This window comes from Nerophis ophidion, linkage group LG23 (assembly GCF_033978795.1).
Source record: "Nerophis ophidion isolate RoL-2023_Sa linkage group LG23, RoL_Noph_v1.0, whole genome shotgun sequence".
In the NCBI taxonomy this organism is placed as follows: Eukaryota; Metazoa; Chordata; class Actinopteri; order Syngnathiformes; family Syngnathidae; genus Nerophis; species Nerophis ophidion.
In genome coordinates, this window is record NC_084633.1 from 38,956,103 (window position 1) to 38,981,050 (window position 24,948).

At 44.5% G+C, this 24,948-nt stretch overlaps 1 protein-coding gene across 2 annotated transcripts in view; it reads right to left on the bottom strand.

Annotated features, from left to right (window-relative positions):
• Positions 1–18,280, bottom strand: part of LOC133541239 (zinc finger protein 436-like) — a 93,505-nt gene extending 75,225 nt beyond the window's left edge. For both annotated transcript variants that reach the window (XM_061884502.1, XM_061884501.1), the window contains exon 1: positions 17,811–18,280. In XM_061884502.1, coding sequence (XP_061740486.1) covers positions 17,811–17,985 — 175 coding nt within the window. In that variant the 5' untranslated portion in view covers positions 17,986–18,280. The remainder of the gene's footprint in view (positions 1–17,810) is intronic.
• Between the last annotated feature and the right edge of the window lie 6,668 nt (positions 18,281–24,948).

The following is a 24,948-nucleotide window of genomic DNA, read 5'->3' on the forward strand; positions in this document are numbered from 1 at the left end:
CATTTGGCAAAAATACCGGACAATTCTGCAAATTTCCTGGCTGGCTTACAGCGTGGTCACTCCGGGATCACTTACGACCGCCAGACAATTCTGGATGTGGATAGATCGGGCCGTTTTGGACTGAATGACGCGTGCTTGCTAGACCGGCTAGCTAGCATGGGAATACTTTGCCGGCTACATCCAGCGGCCTGTGAAGCAGCTGAGTATTTGTGTTGTCTGTCTATTTATGAATAATGCAGACCAGGAGTGTTGGCTGAGTTCTTAACGTTTACTTTCAGAGCGTGCATATCACAACATACAAGATGCCGTCATGGCGACACAACCTATACCGGGCTACCGCGCATGCTCGTCACTCCTGTTGCATGCTGGGTAGGGTAGTTCTTTTATTCCCTGGCTCATAACATCACAATATAGTACCATGTATATGCGTTCAGTTTATCAAAGCACCAAGCAAACAATCGGAAAATTCCCATCATATCAATTCCTAGATATGGTCATAATTATTTTAAGTGCACTACGCAGAATAAACACAACATTATTAATATTGCTACTACGGATAATTTGATCAAACATTCCCTAAAACAGCCCACTACCTATAATATAGGTTTTTTAAACATAAGATCCCTGATAAAAAAAAATGTTCTGCTGTTACCTCAGAAATTGCCTGTTCAGATGTTATGATTGTGGCTCAGAGATTTGTATGTAGATTATATTTATTTTCCATAACAAACAGGATAACTTAAATACCCTGGCAGTGGTAATAAGCTTAAATGTTTGTATTTACATTTTTTGAGTTGATTTTCATAAAATATGCTATTCAACTGCTACTGTTTAACAAGGACTGATTTAAATTGTGTTTGCACAACAAATGTTTTGGCGCTTTTGTTCATGTGGGAGAATATTCCAATAAAGGTGCACTACACACTACTTTTGAATTCATTATTGGGCTTTGCGCATACAATGCAGTTAATCACGATTAATCAGAGAAATAGTGCGATTAACTTCGATTAAAATTTTTAATCGTTGCCCAGCTCTAATTAAAACATTAGTCAATAGATCAATGAACTTTGCAGTCATGGATACACTCTGTGTTTATTTTCTCCGGCTCTCAAACTGCATACAAAAGGTCTTCTTTTGTTCCTTTGGTCCCAAAGCGTAAAAAAGCGCTGCCTCAATACGGCCAAAATAAAGCGGGTCAGGGGGCCCAAATGTTGGCATTCTTTTGAGCGTGTAGGCGTGTAGTTCTTATGTGACATCATCACGTCACCTTCATGAGGAAGCTGAGCTTGTTTCACCCACGACTCCCCTCAGCCGTCTCCACTCCGGCTAACTTGGCTAACATTAGCAGGTCACGTGACCTACGGTGGCCTAGGATGGACAAACCAGACAATTCTCACAAGACCACTAATCTAGTCAATAATCACTGAACTAAAAAACAAAAATAAGGCAGATTATTTCAACGATGACTTTGTTCCAAGATGGCGCCCCCTGTGGCTGACGTCTTTGCGTTGTCCTCCCGACAACATTTATTATTTTTTATTGATTATACAAACCCCGTTTCCATATGAGTTGGGAAATTGTGTTAGATGTAAATATAAACAGAATACAATGATTTGCAAATCCTTTTCAACCCATATTCAGTTGAATATGCTACAAAGACAACATATTTGATGTTCAAACCCATAAATATTTTTTTTTTTGCAAATAATAATTAACATTAACAATTTCTTGGCTGCAACACGTGCCAAAGTAGTTGGGAAAGGGCATGTTCACCACTGTGTTACATCACCTTTTCTTTTAACAACACTCAATAAACGTTTGGGAACTGAGGAAACTAATTGTTGAAGCTTTGAAAGTGGAATTCTTTACCATTCTTGTTTTATGTAGAGCTTCAGTCCTTCAACAGTCCAGGGTCTCCGCTGTGGTATTTTACGCTTCATAATGCGCCACACATTTTCCATGGGAGACAGGTCTGGACTGCAGGCGGGCCAAGAAAGTACCCGCACTCTTTTTTTACAAAGCCACGCCGTTGTAACACTTGTCTTGCTGAAATAAGCAGGGGCGTCCATGATAACGTTGCTTGGATGACAACATATGTTGCTCCAAAATCTGTATGGACCTTTCAGCATTAATGGTGCCTTCAGAGATGTGTAAGTTACCCATGCCTTGGGCACTAATGCACCCCCATACCATCACACATGCTGGCTTTTCAACTTTGCACTTATAACAATTCGGATGGTTATTTTCCTCTTTGTTTTGGAGGACACCACGTCCACAGTTTCCAAATATAATTTGAAATGTGGACTCGTCAGACCACAGAACACTTTTCCTCTTTGCATCAGTCCATCTTGGATGACCTCAGGCCCAGCCAAGCCGGCGGCATTCCTTGGTGTTGTTGATAAATGGGTTTGGCTTTGCATAGTAGAGTTTTAACTTGCACTTACAGATGTAGCGACCAACTGTAGTTACTGACTGTGGTTTTATGAAGTGTTCCTGAGCCCATGTGGTGATATCATTTACACACTGATGTCGGTTTTTGATGCAGTACCGCCTGAGGGCTCAAAGGTTTGTAATATCATCGCTTACGTGCAGTGATTTCTCCAGATTCTCTGAACCTTTTGATGATTTTACGGACCGTAGATGGTAAAATCCCTAAATTCCTTGCCATAGCTCGTTGAGAAATGTTGTTCTAAAACTGTTCGACAATTTGCTTACAAAGTGGTGACCCTCGCCCCATCCTTGTTTGTGAATTACTTAACATTTAATGGAAGCTGCTTTTATACCCAATCATGGCACCCACCTGTTCCCAATTAGCCTGCACACCTGTGGGATGTTCCAAATAAGTGTTTGATGAGCATTCCTCCACTTAATCAGTATTTATTGCCACCTTTCCCAACTTCTTTGTCACGTATTGCTGGCATTAAATTCTAAAGTTAATGATTATTTACAAAAAAAAAATGTTTATGAGTTTGAACATCAAATATGTTGTCTTTGTAGCATATTCAACTGAATATGGGTTGAAAAGGATTTGCAAATAATTGTATTCTGTTTATATTTACATCTAACACAATTTCCCAACTCATATAGAAACAGGGTTTGTAGTACTAATTTGCATCCTAAATGCAAAATTTTTGCACGCAACAGTGAGATATAACAGAGTTGCACTTCTGGACATCGGAAAAGCTCAACATGAGCTGACTTATAGTCTGACGGACTTCAACTTTCTGCTACGACGAGAGCCAGCTAACCACAAAACAACAACAACAAGAGAGCGGGGCTACATGCTAGGCTAACGGCTAGAGCTACACAAACACCACTACCTAGCCTGCTGCTAGCTAACGTGCACTCGCTCGACAACAAGCTGGACGAGCTGAGAACCAGGGTTACATCCCAACGTGAACTGAGAGAATGCTGTGCTCTTATTTTCACAGAAACCTGGCTTTCGGACAGCATCCCAGACTCTGCTGTCCAGTTAGCAACGCGCCCAGTCTACCGTGGAGACCGGACAAAGGCTTCAAGAAAGGCGTGAGGCGGCGGCGTCTGTGTTTACGTGAGTAACAGCTGGTGCTCGGACGTACAGGTGGTTGAAAGACACTGCTCGGACAACATTGAGTTTTTGATGGTGAAATGCAGACCTTTTTACCTGCCAAGGGAGTTCAGTGCAGTGTTTATACTGTCAGTTTACATCCCGCCACTAAAGCGCTGAAGCTGCTGCATGACATCATCAGTGAACAAGAGACCGCACACCCTGATGCTGCGTTCACGCTAGCTGGGGATTTTAACCACCGCAACCTAAAGAGTGTCCTCCCGAAATTCCATCAATATGTGAACTTTCATACGAGGGAAAAAAAACTCTCTGGACCAAGTATACTGCAACGTGAGGGGAGTCTACAAATGGTTAATTGGTAAATGGGTTGTACTTGACTTACTGCCGGCAATGCGGACCAAGCTCTGGCACTGATCGTACAGGGAGTGGACCGCCACAATAAGATAGTCCGATACCCCATACTCTCTGAGCACTCCCCACAGGACTTCCCGAGGGACACGGTCGAATGCCTTCTCCAAGTCCACAAAGCACATGTAGACTGGTTGGGCAAACTCCCATGCACCCTCAAGAACCCTGCCCAGAGTATAGAGCTGGTCCACAGTTCCACGACCAGGACGAAAACCACACTGTTCCTCCTGAATCCGAGGTTCGACTATCCGGCGAAGCCTCCTCTCCAGTACACCTGAATAAACCTTACCGGGAAGGCTGAGGAGTGTGATCCCACAATAGTTGGAACACACCCTCCGGTCCCCCTTCTTAAAGTCCGAGTCCATGGTTCTCGCCCGGAAAAGGGTGGAGTGCCATCTCCGGGTTGGGGAGGAGACCCTGCCCCAAGTGGAGGAGTTCAAGTACCTAGGAGTCTTGTTCACGAGTGGGGGAAGAGTGGATCGTGAGATCGACAGGCGGATCGGTGCGGCGTCTTCAGTAATGCGGACGTTGTATCGATCCGTTGTGGGGAAGAAGGAGCTGAGCCGGAAGGCAAAGCTCTCAATTTACCGGTCAATCTACGTTCCCATCCTCACCTATGGTCATGAGCTTTGGGTCATGACCGAAAGGATAAGATCACGGGTACAAGCGGCCCAAATGAGTTTCCTCCGCCATGTGGCGGGTCTCTCCCTTAGAGATAGGGTGAGAAGTTCTGTCATCCGGGAGGAACTCAAAGTAAAGCCGCTGCTCCTCCACATCGAGAGGAGCCAGATGAGGTGGTTCGGGCATCTGGTCAGGATGCCACCCGAACGCCTCCCTAGGGAGGTGTTTAGGGCACGTCCAACCGGTAGGAGGCCACGGGGAAGACCCAGGACACGTTGGGAAGACTATGTCTCCCGGCTGGCCTGGGAACGCCTCGGGATCCCCCGGGAAGAGCTAAACGAAGTGGCTGGGGAAAGGGAAGTCTGGGTTTCTCTGCTTAGGCTGTTGCCCCCGCGACCCGACCTCGGATAAGCGGAAGAAGATGGATGGATGGATGGGTTGTACTTGTATAGCGCTTTTCTACCCCTTTTTAAGGAGCCCAAAGCGCTTTGACAGTATTTCCACGTTCGCCCATTCACACACACATTCACACACTGACAGCGGGAGCTGCCATGCAAGTCGCTCACCAGGATCCATCAGGAGCAAGGGTGAAGTGTCTTGCCCAAGGACACAACGGACGTGACCAGGATAGTAGATGGTGGGGATTGAACCAGTAACCCTCAGATTACTGGCACAGCCACTCTACCAACTTCGCCACGCCGTACCCAGACCACACTTTGGACTATCTGATCACATCTCTGCTTTTCTATATCCAGTGTACAGACAGCGCCTCAAGCAAGACCCCCAATTAAGAAAAACTGTTCAAGTGTGGAATGAAGACCCTGAACTAGTGCTTCAGGACTGCTTTGGGAGTATAGACTGGGACATGTTCAAAACTGCTGCAAAGAGGGATGACGGTACTGTGGACATAGAGGAATATGCTTCCAGTGTAACTGGCTACATCAGCACATGTGTGGAAAACATTGTTCCGACAAAACAATACCAGATATACCCAAACCAAAAAACTCTAGATTAACTGTGATGTTCGGTCCAAGCTACATGCCCGCTCCACTCCATTTGTCTCAGGCAACGCTGAGGACTACAAGAAGGCCAGATATGACCTGTGTAAATACATCAGCAAGGCCAAGGGACAATACAGACTAAAGCTGGAGGGATTCTATTCCACCACCGATTCCCGGCGCATGTGGCAAGGCCTGCAACACATCACAGACTACAAGCAGGGGACCAGGGGGGTCACAAACAGCCAACGATCACTGCCAGATGAGCTGAATGAGTTCTACGCCCGCTTCGAGGTCCTCAACACCAACCAACAGAGAGGGGTTCTGACCACGGAGCGCACGCAGGACCCACCACTCACTGTGACAACAACAGAAGTACGTACAGTTCAGAGGAGAACAAACCCACGGAAGACAGATGGCCCAGACAATATCCCTGGCCAGGCCCTCAGGGTCTGTCCATCAGAGCTGGCTGACGTACTTGCTGACACATACAACTTGTCACTAGCACAAGCTGTTGTGCCCACCTGCTTCAAGACCACCATCATCGTGCCCCTGTGCCAGGTTATTATTCATCGACTACAGCTCTGCTTTTAACACGGTCATCCCACAAAAACTCACTGCTAAACTTCTCACTGTTGGTCTGACACCAGTTCTCTGTGACCGGGTCCTGAAATTTCTCACAAACCGTCCCCAGTCAGTCAGAATCGGCAACCAGACATCAGGCACAAAGGTTCTAAGCACAGGGACGCCCCAAGGCTGCGTTCTGAGCCCCCTACTGTACACCCTCTTCACACACGACTGTGTGGCCTCCCAGAACAACACCACTATCATCAAGTTTGCAGATGATACTACGGTCGTCGGACTGATCACCAGGGGAGCTGAGGCAACGTACAGGAGGGAGGTAGCGGAACTGGTGGCTTGGTGTCAGGATAATAATCTCTCCTTGAACACAGACAAGACCAAGGAGATGATTATTGACCCACGGTGAAGGAGTGCACAGTACACACCTCTGTACATAGGGGGGACAGAGGTGGAAAGGGTGAAAACCTTTAAATTCCTCGGGACCTACCGCAGCGAGGACCTTACCTGGGGACACAAAACCCAACAAACAATAAAGAAAGCCCAGCAGCGAAAGCCCAGCAGCGACTGTACTTCCTAAGAAGGCTGGGAAAATTTGGCATGCCACCCAAAATTCTCAGCAACTTCTATAGAAGTACGTTTGAGAGTGTCCTTACCAGCTCGATCACGGTCTGGTATGGAAACTGCACTGCTAAGGACATGAAGGCACGCCAGCGAGTGATTAAAACTGCTCAGTACATATCAGGAGCAGCCTTCCCCTCACTACAGGACATGTAGTCTACCAGGGCCACCAGGAGAACACACAACATCATCAAGGACAGTACACAGTCTCTTCAGCCTCCTACCATCAGGCAGACCATACAGGAGCCTGACATCCAGGACTACCAGACTGACAAACAGTTTCTACCCACAGGCTATCAAGCTTGTGAATGCTAACTTGTGAATGCTAGCTACCCCCCCCCCCCACCTCTGTTTTACTTTTATCTTCTGAACAAAGGACAGTTACCATGACCACCCCCGAACTGTGAACCATCACTGTAGACACTTTTCACCTCTGTTCACTAAAGACACTTTAACTACTGCTCCATATTTATACTGTTGACTGTCAATCAGAATGTACAATAATGTTATGTTACCTACTGTGCCTTGTATATAACATTTTTATTTTTACCTTTCTATTTTTAGCTAAGTACCGTGTGACTTGTTGAAGGGTGGACTAGCAAAGTAAGATTTTCATTGTACGGCAAACTGTCTGTTTAACTCTGCATAAGACAATAAAACTATCTTGGATTTTGAATCTCTGCTCTTGCTATGCTTGACTATCGGCTGTCCTTTTTCTTGGATGTTTCTGAAAATGATAGTACCGCAAACACAGTCCCTTTTTCAGAAACAGAAGGGGGTGAAGGTGAGGGTGGATCGTGTCAAGTTTGAGCGTGTCAAGTTGTTGATTTCATTGATATGATCAATCACCGGGGAAAAGGGAAAAGGTACTTGCTGACTTGCGTTGACAATTACAGTGGTTGGCCGGAACAAACTCCAACCTCAAAGGAGGATGCAAAATCAGTAATTAAATGGCTCGTGAATGACCTAATACGCCGACATGGTTTCCCCAAAAGGGTTAGGTCAGACAACGGCACTCATATTAAAAATGCTAGCTTAGTCTTGGACGAAAAGGCTTTCGGACTCTATAGAACACAGATTCGGCTCGGTTTACCATCCTCAGTCCGAAGCTAAGGTCGAGAGAATGAACCAAACATCAAAACAAATTGGCTAAAATCTGTGCACAGACTAAATTGAATTAGATTGACAGGTTGTCATTAGCGTTAATGATCATTCGAATGTCCGTGAATAAAACTGTTTTTTCCGCCCTTTCAATTTTTCACCCTATGAACTGCATACAGATCAGCCCTCCCCAGGACCAGCAGCTCCCTTGGAAGGAGGAATCAGCGTGAGACCCATCCATCCATCCATCTTCTTCCGCTTATCCGAGGTCGGGTCGCGGGGTCAGCAGCCTAAGCAGGGAAACCCAGACTTCCCTCTCCCCAGCCACTTCGTCCAGCTCTTCCCAGGGGATCCCGAGGCGTTCCCAAGCCAGCTGGGAGACATAGTCTTCCCAACATGTCCTGGGTCTTCCCCGTGGCCTCCTACCGGTTAGACGTGGGGGAGGCGTTCAGGTGGCATCCTGACCAGATGCCCAAAACACCTCTCCTCTCTGAGCTGCTACCTTACCGTGGTAGAGGAGTTTGCGTGTCCCAATGATCCTTGGAGCTATGTTGTCCGGGGGCTTTCATGCCCCCTGGTACGGTCTCCCAAGACAAACAGGTCCTAGGTGAGGGATCAGACAAAGAGCAGCTCGAAGACTTCTATGGATACACAACAAAATGGACTCAGATTTCCCCCTCGCCCGGACGCGGGTCACCGGGGTCCCCCTCTGTTGCCAGGCCCGGAGTTGGGGCACGATGGCGAGCGCTTGGTGGCCGGGCCGGGCACAGCCCGAAGAGGCAACGTGGGTCATCCCTCCAATGGGCTCACCACTCATAGGAGGGGCCATAGAGGTCGGGTGCATTGTGAGCTGGGCGGAAGCCGAAGGCAGGGCACTTTGCGGTCCGATCCTCGACTACATAAGCTAGCTCAGCGTGAGACCAAAATGGTATTTTTACAAAATGCAGAATTTGTGTGCCAGTTCTTCTGTACAGATGACACACACCGCCACTCAGAATTCCCTTCTGCCCGTTGAGTGGGTCAGGGTCAAGGTCATCAATCGCAAGTGGACGGGGCCCAGGTGGACTGGTCCCTTCAAGGTCGTGGAATGGACGGCCCCACACCCTTCGACTAGCTGGTAAAGGGGACACCTGGTACCACCTCCCCCTCTGCACTCCGGCTGAGGAACCTGCCAAAGAAGAGGCCCGGAAGATGATGCTGAGAGAGATCTCCCTCCGTTGAGCTGCCGTCTACCGTTGTGTAGATCTTCCAGACTTGTTCAACTGCGATATTGTATATCATTGCTTGAAACCAGTCCATGTGCTAATTGTTTCTTAGTTTCTCTTGCTTGTTCTCCGCGTAGCTTTTTGCATCTTTGAAACAAGTGGAACATTTGATGTTGATCGCCGTTTCCTTAACTAAATTACCTTCATTTCTATAGACCAAAGGCAGGATGTTAGACCCAGCAGTATTCCTTGAGGGACTGGTGCTTGGGCTTGTTCTACTGTCCTTGTGACTCAGTCCCTCCTTCCTGACGACAGTGACTGACAAGTGTCTTAGAACATATGGCGGACTTGAAATAGGCTGGGTCAAGGGGGACAGCAAGACTTACTTTTTTGCCCTGTGCAGTGCGATTCATTGCAGGGGACGTAATAGCAATTACCGTGGTCGTGACCTCTATCTTTGTTATACTAACGACATCACCACCGAAGACCTGGTAACTCTGACCATAGGAGCGGGCGCAGGCAAACCTGTGGCTAAGGTGGATGACTATCCTGGACAAGAGCTAAGATTTAGGTGACTGTATTGCTTGTTCCGGTGGACTTCCCTTTCCCCACACTTATCCCGCCCATTTTAAATTGGCTGATACAAATGGCTCAAACTGTCTTATTTCGTTGTTTTCTGAAACCAAGCCGCCAGGTTGTGATTTGTTGGCTAGTGTGTACCCTCTGTTGGACTTCTTTCCTTTGTAGCCCAAAAGCTGAATTACACATTTTCAATTTACAGGACCGTCTGCGTCCCCCAAAAAATTGAGTGACATTGACCTTTCCTGGTGCACTAGTCTGTTAGATGGCTCAAAATTAGGCCCTTGGGCACGGGCTGACTTATTTTGGTATTGTGGGGAGCACAAATTGTGGTGTAAATCCTGTGCTGGTGCCAAGAACCTTCCTATCATTAGTGCTATTTTTCCTGTGACTGCTACTAAAAATGTAAAACGTATTAACTATGTTTTTTATAATCTGTTGAGACTGACCAACCTGACTCGTGACGCTGTTGAGGGACTTGCCGAACAACTTGTCCAGAGGACCTTAGAAGGCCTCCGAGCCCTGTCTAAAGAACTTACTGAAGTTTTTGGTGTTTCTGACCCCTTTAAAGATTGGCACCAAGGCAACTTTGGCAGGTAGTCTGACCTAATTAAGTCTGCCCTGGTCTCCAATGGAGTTTTCTTGGCTGTTATAGCCTCATGCGGATGCTTTATCGCCCCCTGTGCTAGGTCTCTATGCACCTGCATCTTTGTTAGAGCTGTCGAGGGTCAAACCCACCCTGTTTCTGGGATTGCCAGGGTTTCCCACATATTCATTTATTTGTGGCGGCCCGCCACGAAAGAATAACGGCCGCCACAAATACAAAAAAAACAAAAAACAAAAAAAAAATATATATATATATATAAACATTTTTTTTCGGCTTTTGACTCGCTCGACCGCTCATAAAAGCAACGGGACTCTGTCTGTGAATGGAGCTTGTAGTTACATATTATATAAATTATGTATAAAAAATATGTACATAGAGTGTTGTAATTATATTCCAACTCCGCGTTCTTCTTGGTCATCGCCGCCGCTGCCACCCCCCCACCCCGCCGCCCGACCACACCACCACAAATAGATGCCTGACCCGTGGGAAACACTGGATTGCTATGGCACTGAAGGGGGTAAGCACAGTAGTGACTTTCCAGGACTGTTAGTTTCCTTCCTTGACCATGACAACATTGACGTGGACTCCCTCCATCTATCTCCCATGATTGTTTATTGCTAGCTTGCTCGAAAACCAAAACAGCACCTACTTTAAAGGCCTACTAAAAAGCCACTACTAGCCACCACACAGTCTGATAGTTTATATATCAATGATGAAATATTAACATTGCAACACATGCCAATACCCCCGCTTTAGTTTACTAAATTACAATTTTAAATTTCCCTGGAGTTTCGTCTTGGAAATGTCGTGTAATGATGACGAGAACTCAAGACGTCACTGGTTGTTAGGAAATATGAGCGCTGCACACACACACACAGCTAAAAGTCGTCTGCTTTAACGGCATAATTACACAGTATTTTGGACATCTGTGTTGCTGAAACTTTTGCAATTTGTTCAATTAATATTGGAGAAGTCAAAGTAGAAAGATGGAGTTGGGAAGCTTTAGCCTTTAGCCACACAAACACACGGGGATTCCTTGTTTAAAATTCCCGGAGGTGAAACTTTACTATGGATCAAAGCCCGGTCAAGCGAACATGGAGCTGAGCTTGTGCCGTCCATACAGCTGCCGTCGACTCCCCTGAGACACTGCGCGTCAACACACCCATGGAGACACACCTCCGACTATCAGGTACTGTTAAACTCACTAAAACACTAGCAACACAATAGAAAGATAAGGGATTTCCCAGAATTATCCTAGTAAATGTGTCTAATAACATCGGAATCGGTCCCAATGCAATCGCGTTTTTTTTTTTTTTTTACTTTTTTTCTCTTTCTAGTCTGTCGCTATCAATATTCACAAACACAAATCTTTCATCCTCGCTCAAATTAATGGGGAAATTGTCGTTTTCTCGGTCCGAATAGCACTTTGTGTTGGAGGCTCCCGTTAAAAACAATGTGAATACGTGAGGAGCCCCCACACTTGTGACGTCATCGCCTGCTACTTCCGGTAGAGGCAGGGCTTTTCTCTTAACACCGAAAGTTGCGAACTTTATCGTGGATGTTCTCTACTAAATCCTTTCAGCAAAAATATGGGCATATCGCGAAATGATCAAGTACGACACATAGAATGGACCTGCTATCCCCGTTTGAATAACAAAATCTAATTTCCGTAGGCCTTTAATGTAGGGGGTGCTTTAGAAGTGTTGCACTAGTGATAGAGATCTTTTGGAGAAGATCTGAAGGGGGATTGTGGAGAATATATATTTATATATGCAAGAATTACTTCTTTATATTCATAGTCATATTTGAAAACAGCTAGTGTTTTTCCATTTGTTCTTTTTCAGGTTGTCCGCAAGTAAACTGTGTGTGTTAACCTTGAAGCTTTGGAATGTAGGGAGTTGGAGTACTCCCTAAATATCTTATCTTTAGTCAAACAAAGAACTTGTTTCTCCCATCTGGGGAGGGTAGGGGCTGTTTATGGTTTCAAGAAGTAGTCTCTTCTCGTTTGAATGTTAGAACAACTTAGGAAGCCGGTATGAATAATATTCCAATTCTGGTTTGATGGTCCTTTATACTCAGCATATATGTCAGCTAAAGAATTTGGGATTGACCAGTAACTTAAATTCCGTTGGAGGAACATCTGGTCTGACGCAACAGTACCTACTGTACTGTTTACTTGTTGAAATACCCTTTTTAGAGCCAATATCTACCCAAATGGCCACTTTGTTGCTGCCAAAAATGTATTTTAAGTAATATTTTGATATTGACACATCTCTTCTCCGTATATTTTACCAGAATACTCTTATGGGCATGACATATATATAAATCAAGTACCTACTGTACTGTTTACTTGTAGAAATACCCTTTACAAAGCTAAAATATACCAAAACAACCACTTTGCTGCTGCCAAACACTGATTTCAAGTAATATTTTGACATTGACACATCTCATCTCTGCATATTTTACTAAAGTTAAAGTTAAAGTACCAATGATTGTCACACACATACTAGATGTGGCGAAATTATTCTCTGCATTTGACCCATCACCCTTCATCACTCCCTGGGAGGTGAGGGGAGCAGTGGGCAGCAGTCGTGACGCGCCCGGGAATCATTTATGGTGATCTAACCCCCAATTCCAACCCTTAATGCTGAGTGCCAAGTAGGGAGGCAATGGCTCCCATTTTCATTGTCTTTGGTATGACTTTGGTATGACTTTGAACTCACGACCTACCGATCTCCAGGCGGACACTAACCACTAGGCCACTGAGTAGAATACCCTTATGGGCATTAGATACATCAAAATCAAGTACCGTATTTTTTGGACTATAACTCGCGTTTTTTTTTTGTAGTTTGGCAGGGCGTGAGACCCGCCAAACTATTAATAAAAAAAAAAAAAAAATTTTGTGGTTTGGCGGGTTTCACCCCTGGCCGGACTGTGGAGAAGACTGCGACTTATAGTCCGAAAAATACGGTACCTACTCTACTGTTTACATGTTGAAATACCTTTTTTTAGAGCAAATATCTACCCACTTTGTTGCTGCCAAAAATTGATTTCAAGTAATAATTTGATATTGACACATCTTATCTCTGTATATTCTATCCTTATGGGCATTACACATATATAAATCTAGTACCTAATGTACTGTTTACTTGTTGAAATACCCTTTTCAGAGCTAAACACTACCCAAATTGCCACTTTGCTGCTAACAAAAATGTATTCCAAATAATATTAATAATAATAACAAAATTGTCAGAATATTTGTATATAAGTTATCACACAACTTTGTGTTCCATTGAGTTTAGGTCCCCTGCGAGAGGACAAAAGCTGTTTTTCATCTTATCAAGCAAAAGACTTGTAAAACTGCGATGGGATGTGACATGGAGGTGTCGGTTTCTTTGATCTATTGACAGCAAAAGGAAGACCTTGTTGATCCAAGATCTACAAAGCGGGGGGAGCAGACCTGACGCAGCTCCAGGCACCTTTTTTTAACTGTTTATGACCGAGTGCAACAGCTGTTGACGACCCCCCTCCCCTTTAAAAAAAACTGCAGCTATGTAATTAGAAAAGGCCCAAATAAAAGAGGACGCGTGGAACTCCCTCGACAAAGCGTGGTGGGAAACTGTACGAAATTGCAGCCCAGACGTTTCTCCTCATGAGCTAAATTGAATCCTGTCTCTGTTTGATTTCTTTGCTTCTTGTCTTGTCTAATAGATGTCATCGGTGTTTGAACCTGACAAAAATGTCAAAGCATTTCTGTAAAACACAATATTATACATTCTGAAAATGTAAACGATAGCAAGAATATACCGACACATTTCAGAAAATTTCACAAGCAAACCCATCCATCCATCCATCCATTTTCTACTGCTTATTCCCTTTGGGGTCGCTGGTGCCTATCTCAGCTACAATCGGGCGGAAGACCGGGATACACCCTGGACAAGTCGCCACCTAATCGCAGTCACTAGCAAACACTTTGTTTAAAATATTTTTACTGCCTTTTTTAGCCCTTTGAGACACTTGTGAATTAGGGCTATATAAATAAACATTGATTGATTGATTGATTGATACTGTACCAAAATTCTAAATAACTAAAGAAAACTGTAACTGAACGTCTTAGTGTGATGTCATTCTGCGACAGACAAACGGTACACAGTTTCCACATGGTGAGGACATTGATGGGCTGACTCACAATCCTACGGATTACCTCAACTTCTGCCTGGACGTGACCTGCCCTGCTAAGACTGTTCGGTTGTACTCTAATGACAAACCCTGGGTAACACAGGAGTTTCAAGCTGTCCTCAACAAGAAGAAAGCTGCCTTCAGGAGTGGAGACAATGAGAGTAGCACAGCGGGAGGTGAAAGGACGCGTGACGAAGGCTAAGGACGGCTACAGGAAAAAGCTGGAGCAGAACAACATGATGGAAGTTTGGGAAGGTATGAGAACCATCACAGGCCACAAGACAAAGACCAGAGCAGTAGGGGGGACAATAGAGAAGGCCAATGAGATGAAGAACTTCTTCAACCAGCATGTGTCCTCCCCACCCCCAATTCTCATCGCAGCCACTCCCTCTTCTTCTCCCCCTCCTCCACCAGACATTAGTCATCTCTGTGAACCAGGTCAGAGGTCAACCGAGGAAGCTGCACCCTAGAAACTATCTGGTGCGCACTGCATATTATTCAAAGGCCTAATGAAATTAGATGTTCTTATTTAAACGGGGATAGCAGGTCCAATCTATGTGTCGTACTTGATCATTTCGCGATATTGCCATATTTTTGCTGAAAGGATTTAGAAGAGAACATCCACGATAAAGTTCGCAACTTTTGGTCGCTAATAAAAAAGCCTTGCCTGTACCGGAAGTAGCAGACGATATGCGTGTGACGTCACGGGTTGTGGAGCTCCTCACATCTGAACATTGTTTATAATCATGGCCACCAGCAGATAGAGCGATTCGGACCGGGAAAGCGACGATTTCCCCATTAATTTGCGCGATGATGAAAGATTCGTGGATGAGGAAAGTGACGGTGAAGGACTAGAAAAAAGAAAAAAAAGACGAGGGCAGTGGGAGCGATTCAGATGTTATTAGACACATTTACTAGGACAATTCTGGAAAATCCCTTATCTGCTTATTGTGTTACTAGTCTTTTAGTGAGATTATATAGTCATACCTGAAAGTCGGAGGGGTGCGGTCACCGCCAGTGTCTCTGAGGGAAGCCATGGAGGAGCCAAGAAAGTCACAGCTGCCTCTTTGACAGCTGCAGGAAGAACCACACAAGCTCCGCTCATGTTTACGGTAAGAGCCGACTTATTACCAAAAATTTCTCACCGAAACCTGCGGGTTGATACGTGGTAGAGAAACATGTTCGCTTGACCGCTCTGTTCCATATTAAAGCTTCACAACAAACAAAAAAACACCGGCTGTGTTTGTTGCTAAAGGCAGCTGCGTTCCACCGCTTTTTACCAACAGCATTCTTCTTTGACGTCTCCATTATTAATTGAACAAATTGTAAAAGATTCAGCAAGACAGATGTCCAGAACGCTGTGTAATTATGCGATTAAATCGGACGGCTTTTAGCTGTGAGTGGTGCTGGAATAAAATGTCCGCTACCACCAATAACGCACAAGCACGAGTCAACATAATTCATCATTAAACATCATTCCGCGACGTTTTCAACAGGATACCTCGCAGGAAATTTCAAATTGTAATTTAGTAAACTAAAGCGGCCGTATTGGCATGTGTTGCAATGTTAATATTTCATCATTGATATATAAACTAGTAGTGGCTTTCAGTAGGCCTTTAAGTAGTCTTTTATTTTCTTACATGCAAACACAGTGTTACTGTTCAAACTGTGTGTAATGCAACAGTATTTAAAATGATTAAATATACTCGTTAAATAAAGTGTCTTCCTTGTTTTAATGAATAATTAAGGCCTACTATGCTACTGTATTTTAATGCTGTTCATGATGGTGGTACTTGGAAATCCAAGTATTTTCTGAAGTGGTACTTGGCGAAGAAAGTTTGACAACAACTGACGTAGTGACATTGTAAAGTACATTGGCAGGCAACATTTTGTTACACCCAAACGGCGTCTGCTTATACATCGCACTTCCAACGAGATCCCGTTCTTCCCCCCGAGTTAGAAAGTTCTAGAAGTGTTCACGTTACACCATCTCATCTCTTTGGGGATTATGTGAATGTTTTAAAGGCCTACTGAAAGCCACTACTAGCCACCACGCAGTCTAAGTTTATATATCAATGATGAAATATCAACATTGCAACACATGCCAATACGGCCTTTTTAGTTTACTAAATTGCAATTTTAAATTTCGCGCAAATTATCCTGCTGAAAACGTCGCTTGACATCACGGGCTGTTATGAATATGAGCGCTGCGCACACACACACAGCTAAAAGTCGTCTGCTTTAACCGCATAATTAGACAGTATTTTGGACATCTGTGTTGCTGAATCTTTTGCCATTTGTTCAATTAATATTGGAAAAGTCAAAGTAGAAAGATGGAGTTGGAAAGCTTTAGCCACACAAACACACGGTGATTCCTTGATTAAAATTCACGGAGGTGAAACTTTACTATGGATCACAGCGAACATGGATCCCAAACATATGTAAACCAGCGGGTTTCGGTGAGAAAATTGTGGTAAAAAGTCGCTTCTTACCGGAGATCAGCTGTCCCGTCCGTATCGCTGCCTTCGACCTCGATTAGACACTGCGCGTCAACACACCCATGGACACAGCCCTCCGACTATCAGGTACTGTTAAACTCACTAAAACACTAGCAACACAATAGAAAGATAAGGGATTTCCCAGAATTATCTTAGTAAATGTGTCTAAAAACATCTGAATCCGTCCCAATGCAATCGCGTTTTTTTTTCTTTCTAGTCTTTCACTATCAATATCCTCAAACACGAATCTTTCATCTTCGCTCAAATTAATGGGGAAACTGTCGTTTTCTCGGTCCGAATAGCTGTTTTTGTTGGAGGCTGATATTAAAATCAATGTGAATAAGTGAGGCGCCATCAACATGTGACGTCATCGTCTGCAACTTCCGGTACCGGCAAGACTTTTCTCTTAGCACCGAAAGTTAATAACTTTATCGTGGATGTTCTCTACTAAATCCTTTCAGCAAAAATATGGCAATACCGCTTAATGATCAAGTATGACACATAGAATGGACCTGCTATCCCCGTTTAAAAAGGAAAATCTCGTTTCAGTAGGCTTTTAAGTGGAACTAAATGTGATCTCTGAAAGGGGTACACATTATTTCCAAAGCAGGGCCCCCATCCACATACACAATACGAGTACATATCTGATGAAAACAACATTAATTTAGTTTTTTTAATTATAAGTGTGCCAAATCACCTATATTTGAACATTATCTAATGGAAATGACTGTTGTCTGATAATCACATTAATAACACAATAACAATCATGTGTCTGAGTACACCTATTGATAAATTATTAATCAAACACGTCATGTTCATGATGAAATATAAAGTTAGTAAAGATGTGAGAGTAAGAAGTAAACAAACCTGTTCTGTGTAACACAACTTGAGGTCTCTTGAAAACAGCCTCCAATAGTTGACGTTGTCTCTCGTTCTCCTCTTTTGTCGGAGTAAGTTCCTCCTCGTACTCTGCTATCGTTCTTTCACACATTTTCACACAACAAAGTCCCTCCTCGTACTCTGCTATGGTTCTTTCGCACATTTTCACACAATCTCAACACTTTACACTCACACTTGATCTTAACTAAGCGATGTGTTGATCAAATCCGCGTCTCTTTGTTAGCGGCTAACAAGCTAAGCTAACTAGCATGCTAAGCTAAATAGCACGCTAAGCTAACTAGCGCCCTAAAACAAGGGGCAAGCTAAGCGGGCCTAACAATGTCCAAAGTTGAGTGAGACGAGTGGAGTTGATGCTGACACGGAGGATGAATAAAGTGTAGTTAGTAGATGTGTGTGGAGTAAAGGAGGACTTTGCTGCGGAGAACATATCCTCCACGCATGCGTCACTTAGAGGCGGGGCCAATGAGTCATAGCTGTGATGCTTTGAGCTAGGGAGTATAAGAACTACACTACCCGGCATGCATCAGTAGTGACGAGCATGCGCGGTAGCCCCGTGAAGTGGCGTTGCATGTCAACGTTGAACACGCCTCGTCTGCATTTATTACAATTACACAGACAACACAATAAGTGCATTGAAAACAGTACTAGTTAATTATTTTCATACGTACATGATTTAAAGGCCTACTGAAATGAGATTTTCTTATTTAAACGGGGATAGCAGGTCCATTCTATGTGTCATACTTGATCATTTTGCCATATTTTGCCGAAAAGATTTAGTAGAGAACATCGACGATAAAGTTTGCAACTTTTGGTCGCTAATAAAAAAGCCTTGACTTTACCGGAAGTAGCAGACGATGTGCGCGTGATGTCACGGGTTGTAGGGCTCCTCACATCTGAACAAGGTTTATAATCATAGCCTCCAGCAGCAAGAGCTATTCGGACCGAGAAAGCGACAATTTCCCCATTAATTTGAGCGAGGATGAAATATTTGTGGATGAGGAAAGTTAAAGTGAAGAACTAAAAAAAAAAAAAAAAAAAAGCGACGGCTCTGGGCGGCGGAAGTGGGAGCGTTTCAGATGTAATTAGACACATTTACTAAGATCATTCTGGAAAATCCCTTACCTGCTTATTGTGTCAATAGTATTTTAGTGAGATTATAAAGTCATACCTCAAAGTCGGATGGCTGCGGTGAACGCCAGTGTCTCTGAGAAAAGCCGAGGAGCCAAGATCACCGCTGCCTTTTTGACAGCTACAGGAGGAGATCCCATAATCCACCGAAGTCTCCGGTAAGAGCTGACTTAATATCACAATTTTCCCATCCAAAAACGTGCTGGTTGACGTAGAGAAACATGTTCGCTTGACCGCTCTGTGTTAAAGCTTCACAACAAACAAAGAAACACCGGCTGTGTTTCTGTTACGGTTCAGACCCCTGCCAGCGCCGCTCGTCCATCTGTGCGCCACTAGGCGGCACGCCCACGGGCGCACACATCCCGGAACGAGCCGCGCGCGTCCCCGCCCTGCAGCAGCTGCCAGCTGCAATCAGTCACCTGCAAACTTCACACCTGATGGTAATGACGGAGCTGCCTTTATAGACCTGGACAACCTGCCATCACGGGCCGGATTATAGCCATCTGTACCTGAGTAAGCATCCTGTGTCTGGCTTCCATCCCGCATACTCGCTCTTCCCCTGCGACTTCCGTGTTTCTGTTGTCTGATGCTCTTGTTGTCTTCCCGCAGCTCTTCCCGTGTTTCTCCTGGATCCCCTGTTGTTACCCTTGCCCCCCGGACTGCCTTTTGGATTCTCGACCTCCCGCTTGGACACGTTTTCCCACGGACTTCCGAGTTACTTCACTTCCGTCAACATTTTGGTAAGACATCCTTCAGCTAATCTACACATATAGCCTTACACCATACACACTTGAGTTTTGATCAGACTTCATTTCCTTGGTTTATTCATTAGCAGTATTAGTATTATTATTATTATTAGTAGTACTACAGATTTATGTATATATTTACTATATATAATAAATCTTTGGAGATACTGCCACCTGGTGTTCGTTTGCCGTCACCTCCCTTTTAGTCAAACATAACAGTTTCGGTGCTAAAGGCAGCTGCAATCCATCGCTTTCCACCAACAGCATTCTTCTTTGACGTCTCCATTATTAATTGAACAAATTGCAAAAGATTCAGCAACACAGATGTCCAAATTACTGTGTAATTATGTGATGAAAGAGACGACTTTTAGCCATAAGTGGTGCTGGGCTAATATGTCCGCTACAACCCGAGACATGACAAGCATGAGTCATCATACACGTCATCATTCCGCGACGTTTTCAACAAGAAACTCCGCGGGAAATTTAAAATTGCAATTTAGTAAACTAAAGCGGCCGTATTGGCATGTGTTGCAATGTTAATATTTCATCATTGATATATAAACTATCAGACTGCGTGGTGGCTAGCAGTGGCTTTCAGTAGGCCTTTAGTCTTTGGCTTGGTAGGCGGGTACGAGCCTACCAAGCCAGGTGGTACGAGAACCAGCACGGAGGAGCCTTTGTAGTGGTGTCGCAGCTCAGTGGTCGTGCCGTCAGGTAACACCAGGAAGGTTCCTTCTGTGCGATATTGACTGCTGCTTTTTTCTCCCTGGACTCCGACTTCATATCTGGTGTTGTCCTTCAGACCTCGGCCAAGAAGCCACGTAAAGTGTGTGGAGAATGTGGGCGATAAGAGTGTGTGTGCGTGGGCATTAACTTGCACACACTTTCAACTGAAACTCAGGACATATCAATCAATCAATCAATCAATATTTACTTATACAGCCCTAAATCACTAGTGTCTCAAAGGGCTGCACAAACCACTACGACATCCTCGGTAGGCCCACATAAGGGCAAGGAAAACTCACACCCAGTGGGACATCGGTGACAATAATGACTATGAGAACCTTGGAGAGGAGGAAAGCAATGGATGTCGAGCGGGTCTAACATGATACTGTGAAAGTTCGATCCACAATGGATCCAACACAGCAGCGAGAGTCTCGTTCACAGCGGAGCCAGCAGGAAACCATCCCAAGCGGAGGCGGATCAGCAGCGCAGAGATGTCCCCAGCCGATACACAGGCGAGCAGTACATGGCCACCGGATCGGACCGGACCCCCTCCACAAGGGAGAGTGGGACATAGAAGAAAAAGAAAAGAAACGGCAGATCAACTGGTCCAAAAAGGGAGTCTATTTAAAGGCTAGAGTATACAAATGAGTTTTAAGGTGAGACTTAAATGCTTCTACTGAGGTGGCATCTCGAACTGTTACCGGGAGGGCATTCCAGAGTACTGGAGCCCGAAATGAAAATGCTCTATAGCCCGCAGACTTTTTTTGGGCTTTGGGAATCACTAATAAGCCGGAGTCCTTTGAACGCAGATTTCTTGCCGGGACATATGGTACAATACAATCGGCAAGATAGGATGGAGCTAGACCGTGTAGTATTTTATACGTAAGTAGTAAAACCTTAAAGTCACATCTTAAGTGCACAGGAAGCCAGTGCAGGTGAGCCAGTATAGGTATATATCAATCAATCAATCAATGTTTACTTATATAGCCCTAAATCACTAGTGTCTCAAAGGGCTGCACAAACCACTACGACATCCTCGGTAGGCCCACATAAGGGCAAGGAAAACTCACACCCAGTGGGACATCGGTGACAATAATGACTATGAGAACATGATACTGTGAAAGATCAATCCATAATGGATCCAACACAGTCGCGAGAGTCCAGTCCAAAGCGGATCCAACACAGTCGCAAGAGTCCAGTCCAAAGCGGGTCCAACACAGCAGCGAGAGTCCCGTTCACAGCAGAGCCAGCAGGAAACCATCCCAAGCGGAGGCGGATCAGCAGCGCAGAGATGTCCCCAGCCGATACACAGGCGAGCAGTACATGGCCACCGGATCGGACCGGACCCCCTCCACAAGGGAGAGTGGGACATAGGAGAAAAAGAAAAGAAACGGCAGATCAACTGGTCTAAAAAGGAGGTCTATTTAAAGGCTAGAGTATACAAATGAGTTTTAAGGTGAGACTTAAATGCTTCTACTGAGGTGGCATCTCGAAATGTTACCGGGAGGGCATTCCAGAGTACTGGAGCCCGAAATGAAAACGCTCTATAGCCTGCAGACTTTTTTTGGGCTTTGGGAATCACTAATAAGCCGGAGTCCTTTGAAGGCAGATTTCTTGCCGGGACATATGGTACAATACAATCGGCAAGATAGGATGGAGCTAGACCGTGTAGTATTTTATACGTAAGTAGTAAAACCTTAAAGTCACATCTTAAGTGCACAGGAAGCCAGTGCAGGTGAGCCAGTACAGGTATATATCAATCAATCAATCAATGTTTACTTATATAGCCCTAAATCACTAGTGTCTCAAAGGGCTGCACAAACCACCACGACATCCTCGGTAGGCCCACATAAGGGCAAGGAAAACTCACACCCAGTGGGACATCGGTGACAATAATGACTATGAGAACATGATACTGTGAAAGATCAATCCATAATGGATCCAACACAGTCGCGAGAGTCCAGTCCAGAGCGGATCCAACACAGCAGCGAGAGTCCCGTTCACAGCGGAGCCAGCAGGAAACCATCCCAAGAGGAGGCTGATCAGCAGCGCAGAGATGTCCCCAGCCGATACACAGGCAAACAGTACATGGCCACCGGATCGGACCGGACCCCCTCCACAAGGGAGAGTGGGACATAGAAGAAAAAGAAAAGAAACGGCAGATCAACTGGTCCAAAAAGGGAGACTATTTAAAGGCTAGAGTATACAAATGAGTTTTAAGGTGAGACTTAAATGCTTCTACTGTGGTGGCATCTCGAACTGTTACCGGGAGGGCATTCCAGAGTACTGGAGCCCGAAATGAAAAAGCTCTACAGCCCGCAGACTTTTTTTGGGCTTTGGGAATCACTAATAAGCCGGAGTCCTTTGAACGCAGATTTCTTGCCGGGACATATGGTACAATACAATCGGCAAGATAGGATGGAGCTAGACCGTGTAGTATTTTATACGTAAGTAGTAAAACCTTAAAGTCACATCTTAAGTGCACAGGAAGCCAGTGCAGGTGAGCCAGTATAGGTATATATGTATGTATATATGTATATAAAGGTATATACAGTATAGGTATATACGTATGTATATATGTATATAAAGGTATATACAGTATAGGTATATATGTATGTATATATGTATATAAAGGTATATACAGTATAGGTATATATGTATGTATATATGTATATAAAGGTATATACAGTATAGGTATATATGTATGTATATATGTATATAAAGGTATATACAGTATAGGTATATATGTATATAAAGGTATATACAGTATAGGTATATATGTATGTATATATGTATATAAAGGTATATACAGTATAGGTATATATGTATGTATATATGTATATAAAGGTATATACAGTATAGGTATATATGTATGTATATATGTATATAAAGGTATATACAGTACAGGAGTAATGTGATCAAACTTTCTTGTTCTTGTCAAAAGTCTAGCAGCCGCATTTTGTACCAACTGTAATCTTTTAATGCTAGACATGGGGAGACCCGAAAATAATACGTTACAGTAATCGAGACGAGACGTAACAAACGCATGGATAATGATCTCAGCGTCTTTAGTGGACAGAATGGAGCGAATTTTAGCGATATTAAACATTTCTTAATCACTTCATCCTTCATTATCTTAATTATATCCCAATTTGAGCTACCTGTAAAAATGAGTGACTTATTCTAGTCCATTAGTAAATAAATAGTTTTCCTAAATCATAGTCTCCTCACTTGAACCAGACCCTTTAAGAGGGAAAGCCTGAAAAAAGGGACAGTACGAGGATGAATTCATCACATTTGCTATGAGGCATGTTATTATTGATATATTATGTTCTTGTTACTTGGGGCGGTATAGCTCGGTAGTTAGAGTGGCCCTGCCTGCAACTTGAGGGTTCCAGGTTCGATCCCAGCTTCTGCCATCCTAGTCACTGCCGTTGTGTCCTTGGGCAAGACACTTTACTCACCTGCTCCCAGTGCCACCCATATATCCTACAACAAGACAATGACCCCAAACACACCTCCAAATTGTGCAAGAACTATTTAGAGAAGAAGCAGGCAGCTGGTATTCTATCGGTAATGAGTGGCCAGCGCAGTCACCACATCTGAACCTCAGTGAGCTGCTGTGGGAGCAGCTTGACCGTATGATACGCAAGGAGTGGCCATCCAACCAATCCCACTTGTGGGAGCTGCTTCTAGAAGCGTGGGGTGCAATTTCTCCAGATTACCTCAACAAATTAACAGCTAGAATGCCAAAGGTCTGCAATGCTGTAATTGCTGCAAATGGATGATTCTTTGACGAAAGCAAAGTTTGATGTAAAAAAAATCTTATTTCAAATACAAATCATTATTTCTAACCTTGTCAATGTCTTGACTCTATTTTAGATTCATTTCACAACGTATGGTGGTGAATAAGTGTGACTTTTCATGGAAAACACAAAATTGTTTGGGTGACCCCAAACTTTTGAATGGTAGTATATATATATATATATATATATATAGATTCTCATTCCGGTCGCTTCACACTCGCAGCCGAGTGTGAAGCGACCGGAATGAGAATCAGCACCTCCAAGTCCGAGTCCATGGTTCTCGCCCGGAAAAGGGTGCAGTGCCATCTCCGGGTTGGGGAGGAGACCCTGCCCCAAGTGGAGGAGTTCAAGTACCTAGGAGTCTTGTTCACGAGTGAGGGAAGAGTGGATCGTGAGATGGACAGGCGGATCGGTGCGGCGTCTTCAGTAATGCGGACGTTGTACCGATCCGTTGTGGTGAAGAAGGAGCTGAGCCGGAAGGCAAAGCTCTCAATTTACCGGTCGATCTACGTTCCCATCCTCACCTATGGTCATGAGCTTTGGGTCATGACCGAAAGGATAAGATCACGGGTACAAGCGGCCGAAATGAGTTTCCTCCGCCGTGTGGCGGGTCTCTCCCTTAGAGATAGGGTGAGAAGTTCTGTCATCCGGGAGGAACTCAAAGTAAAGCCGCTGCTCCTTCACATCGAGAGGAGCCAG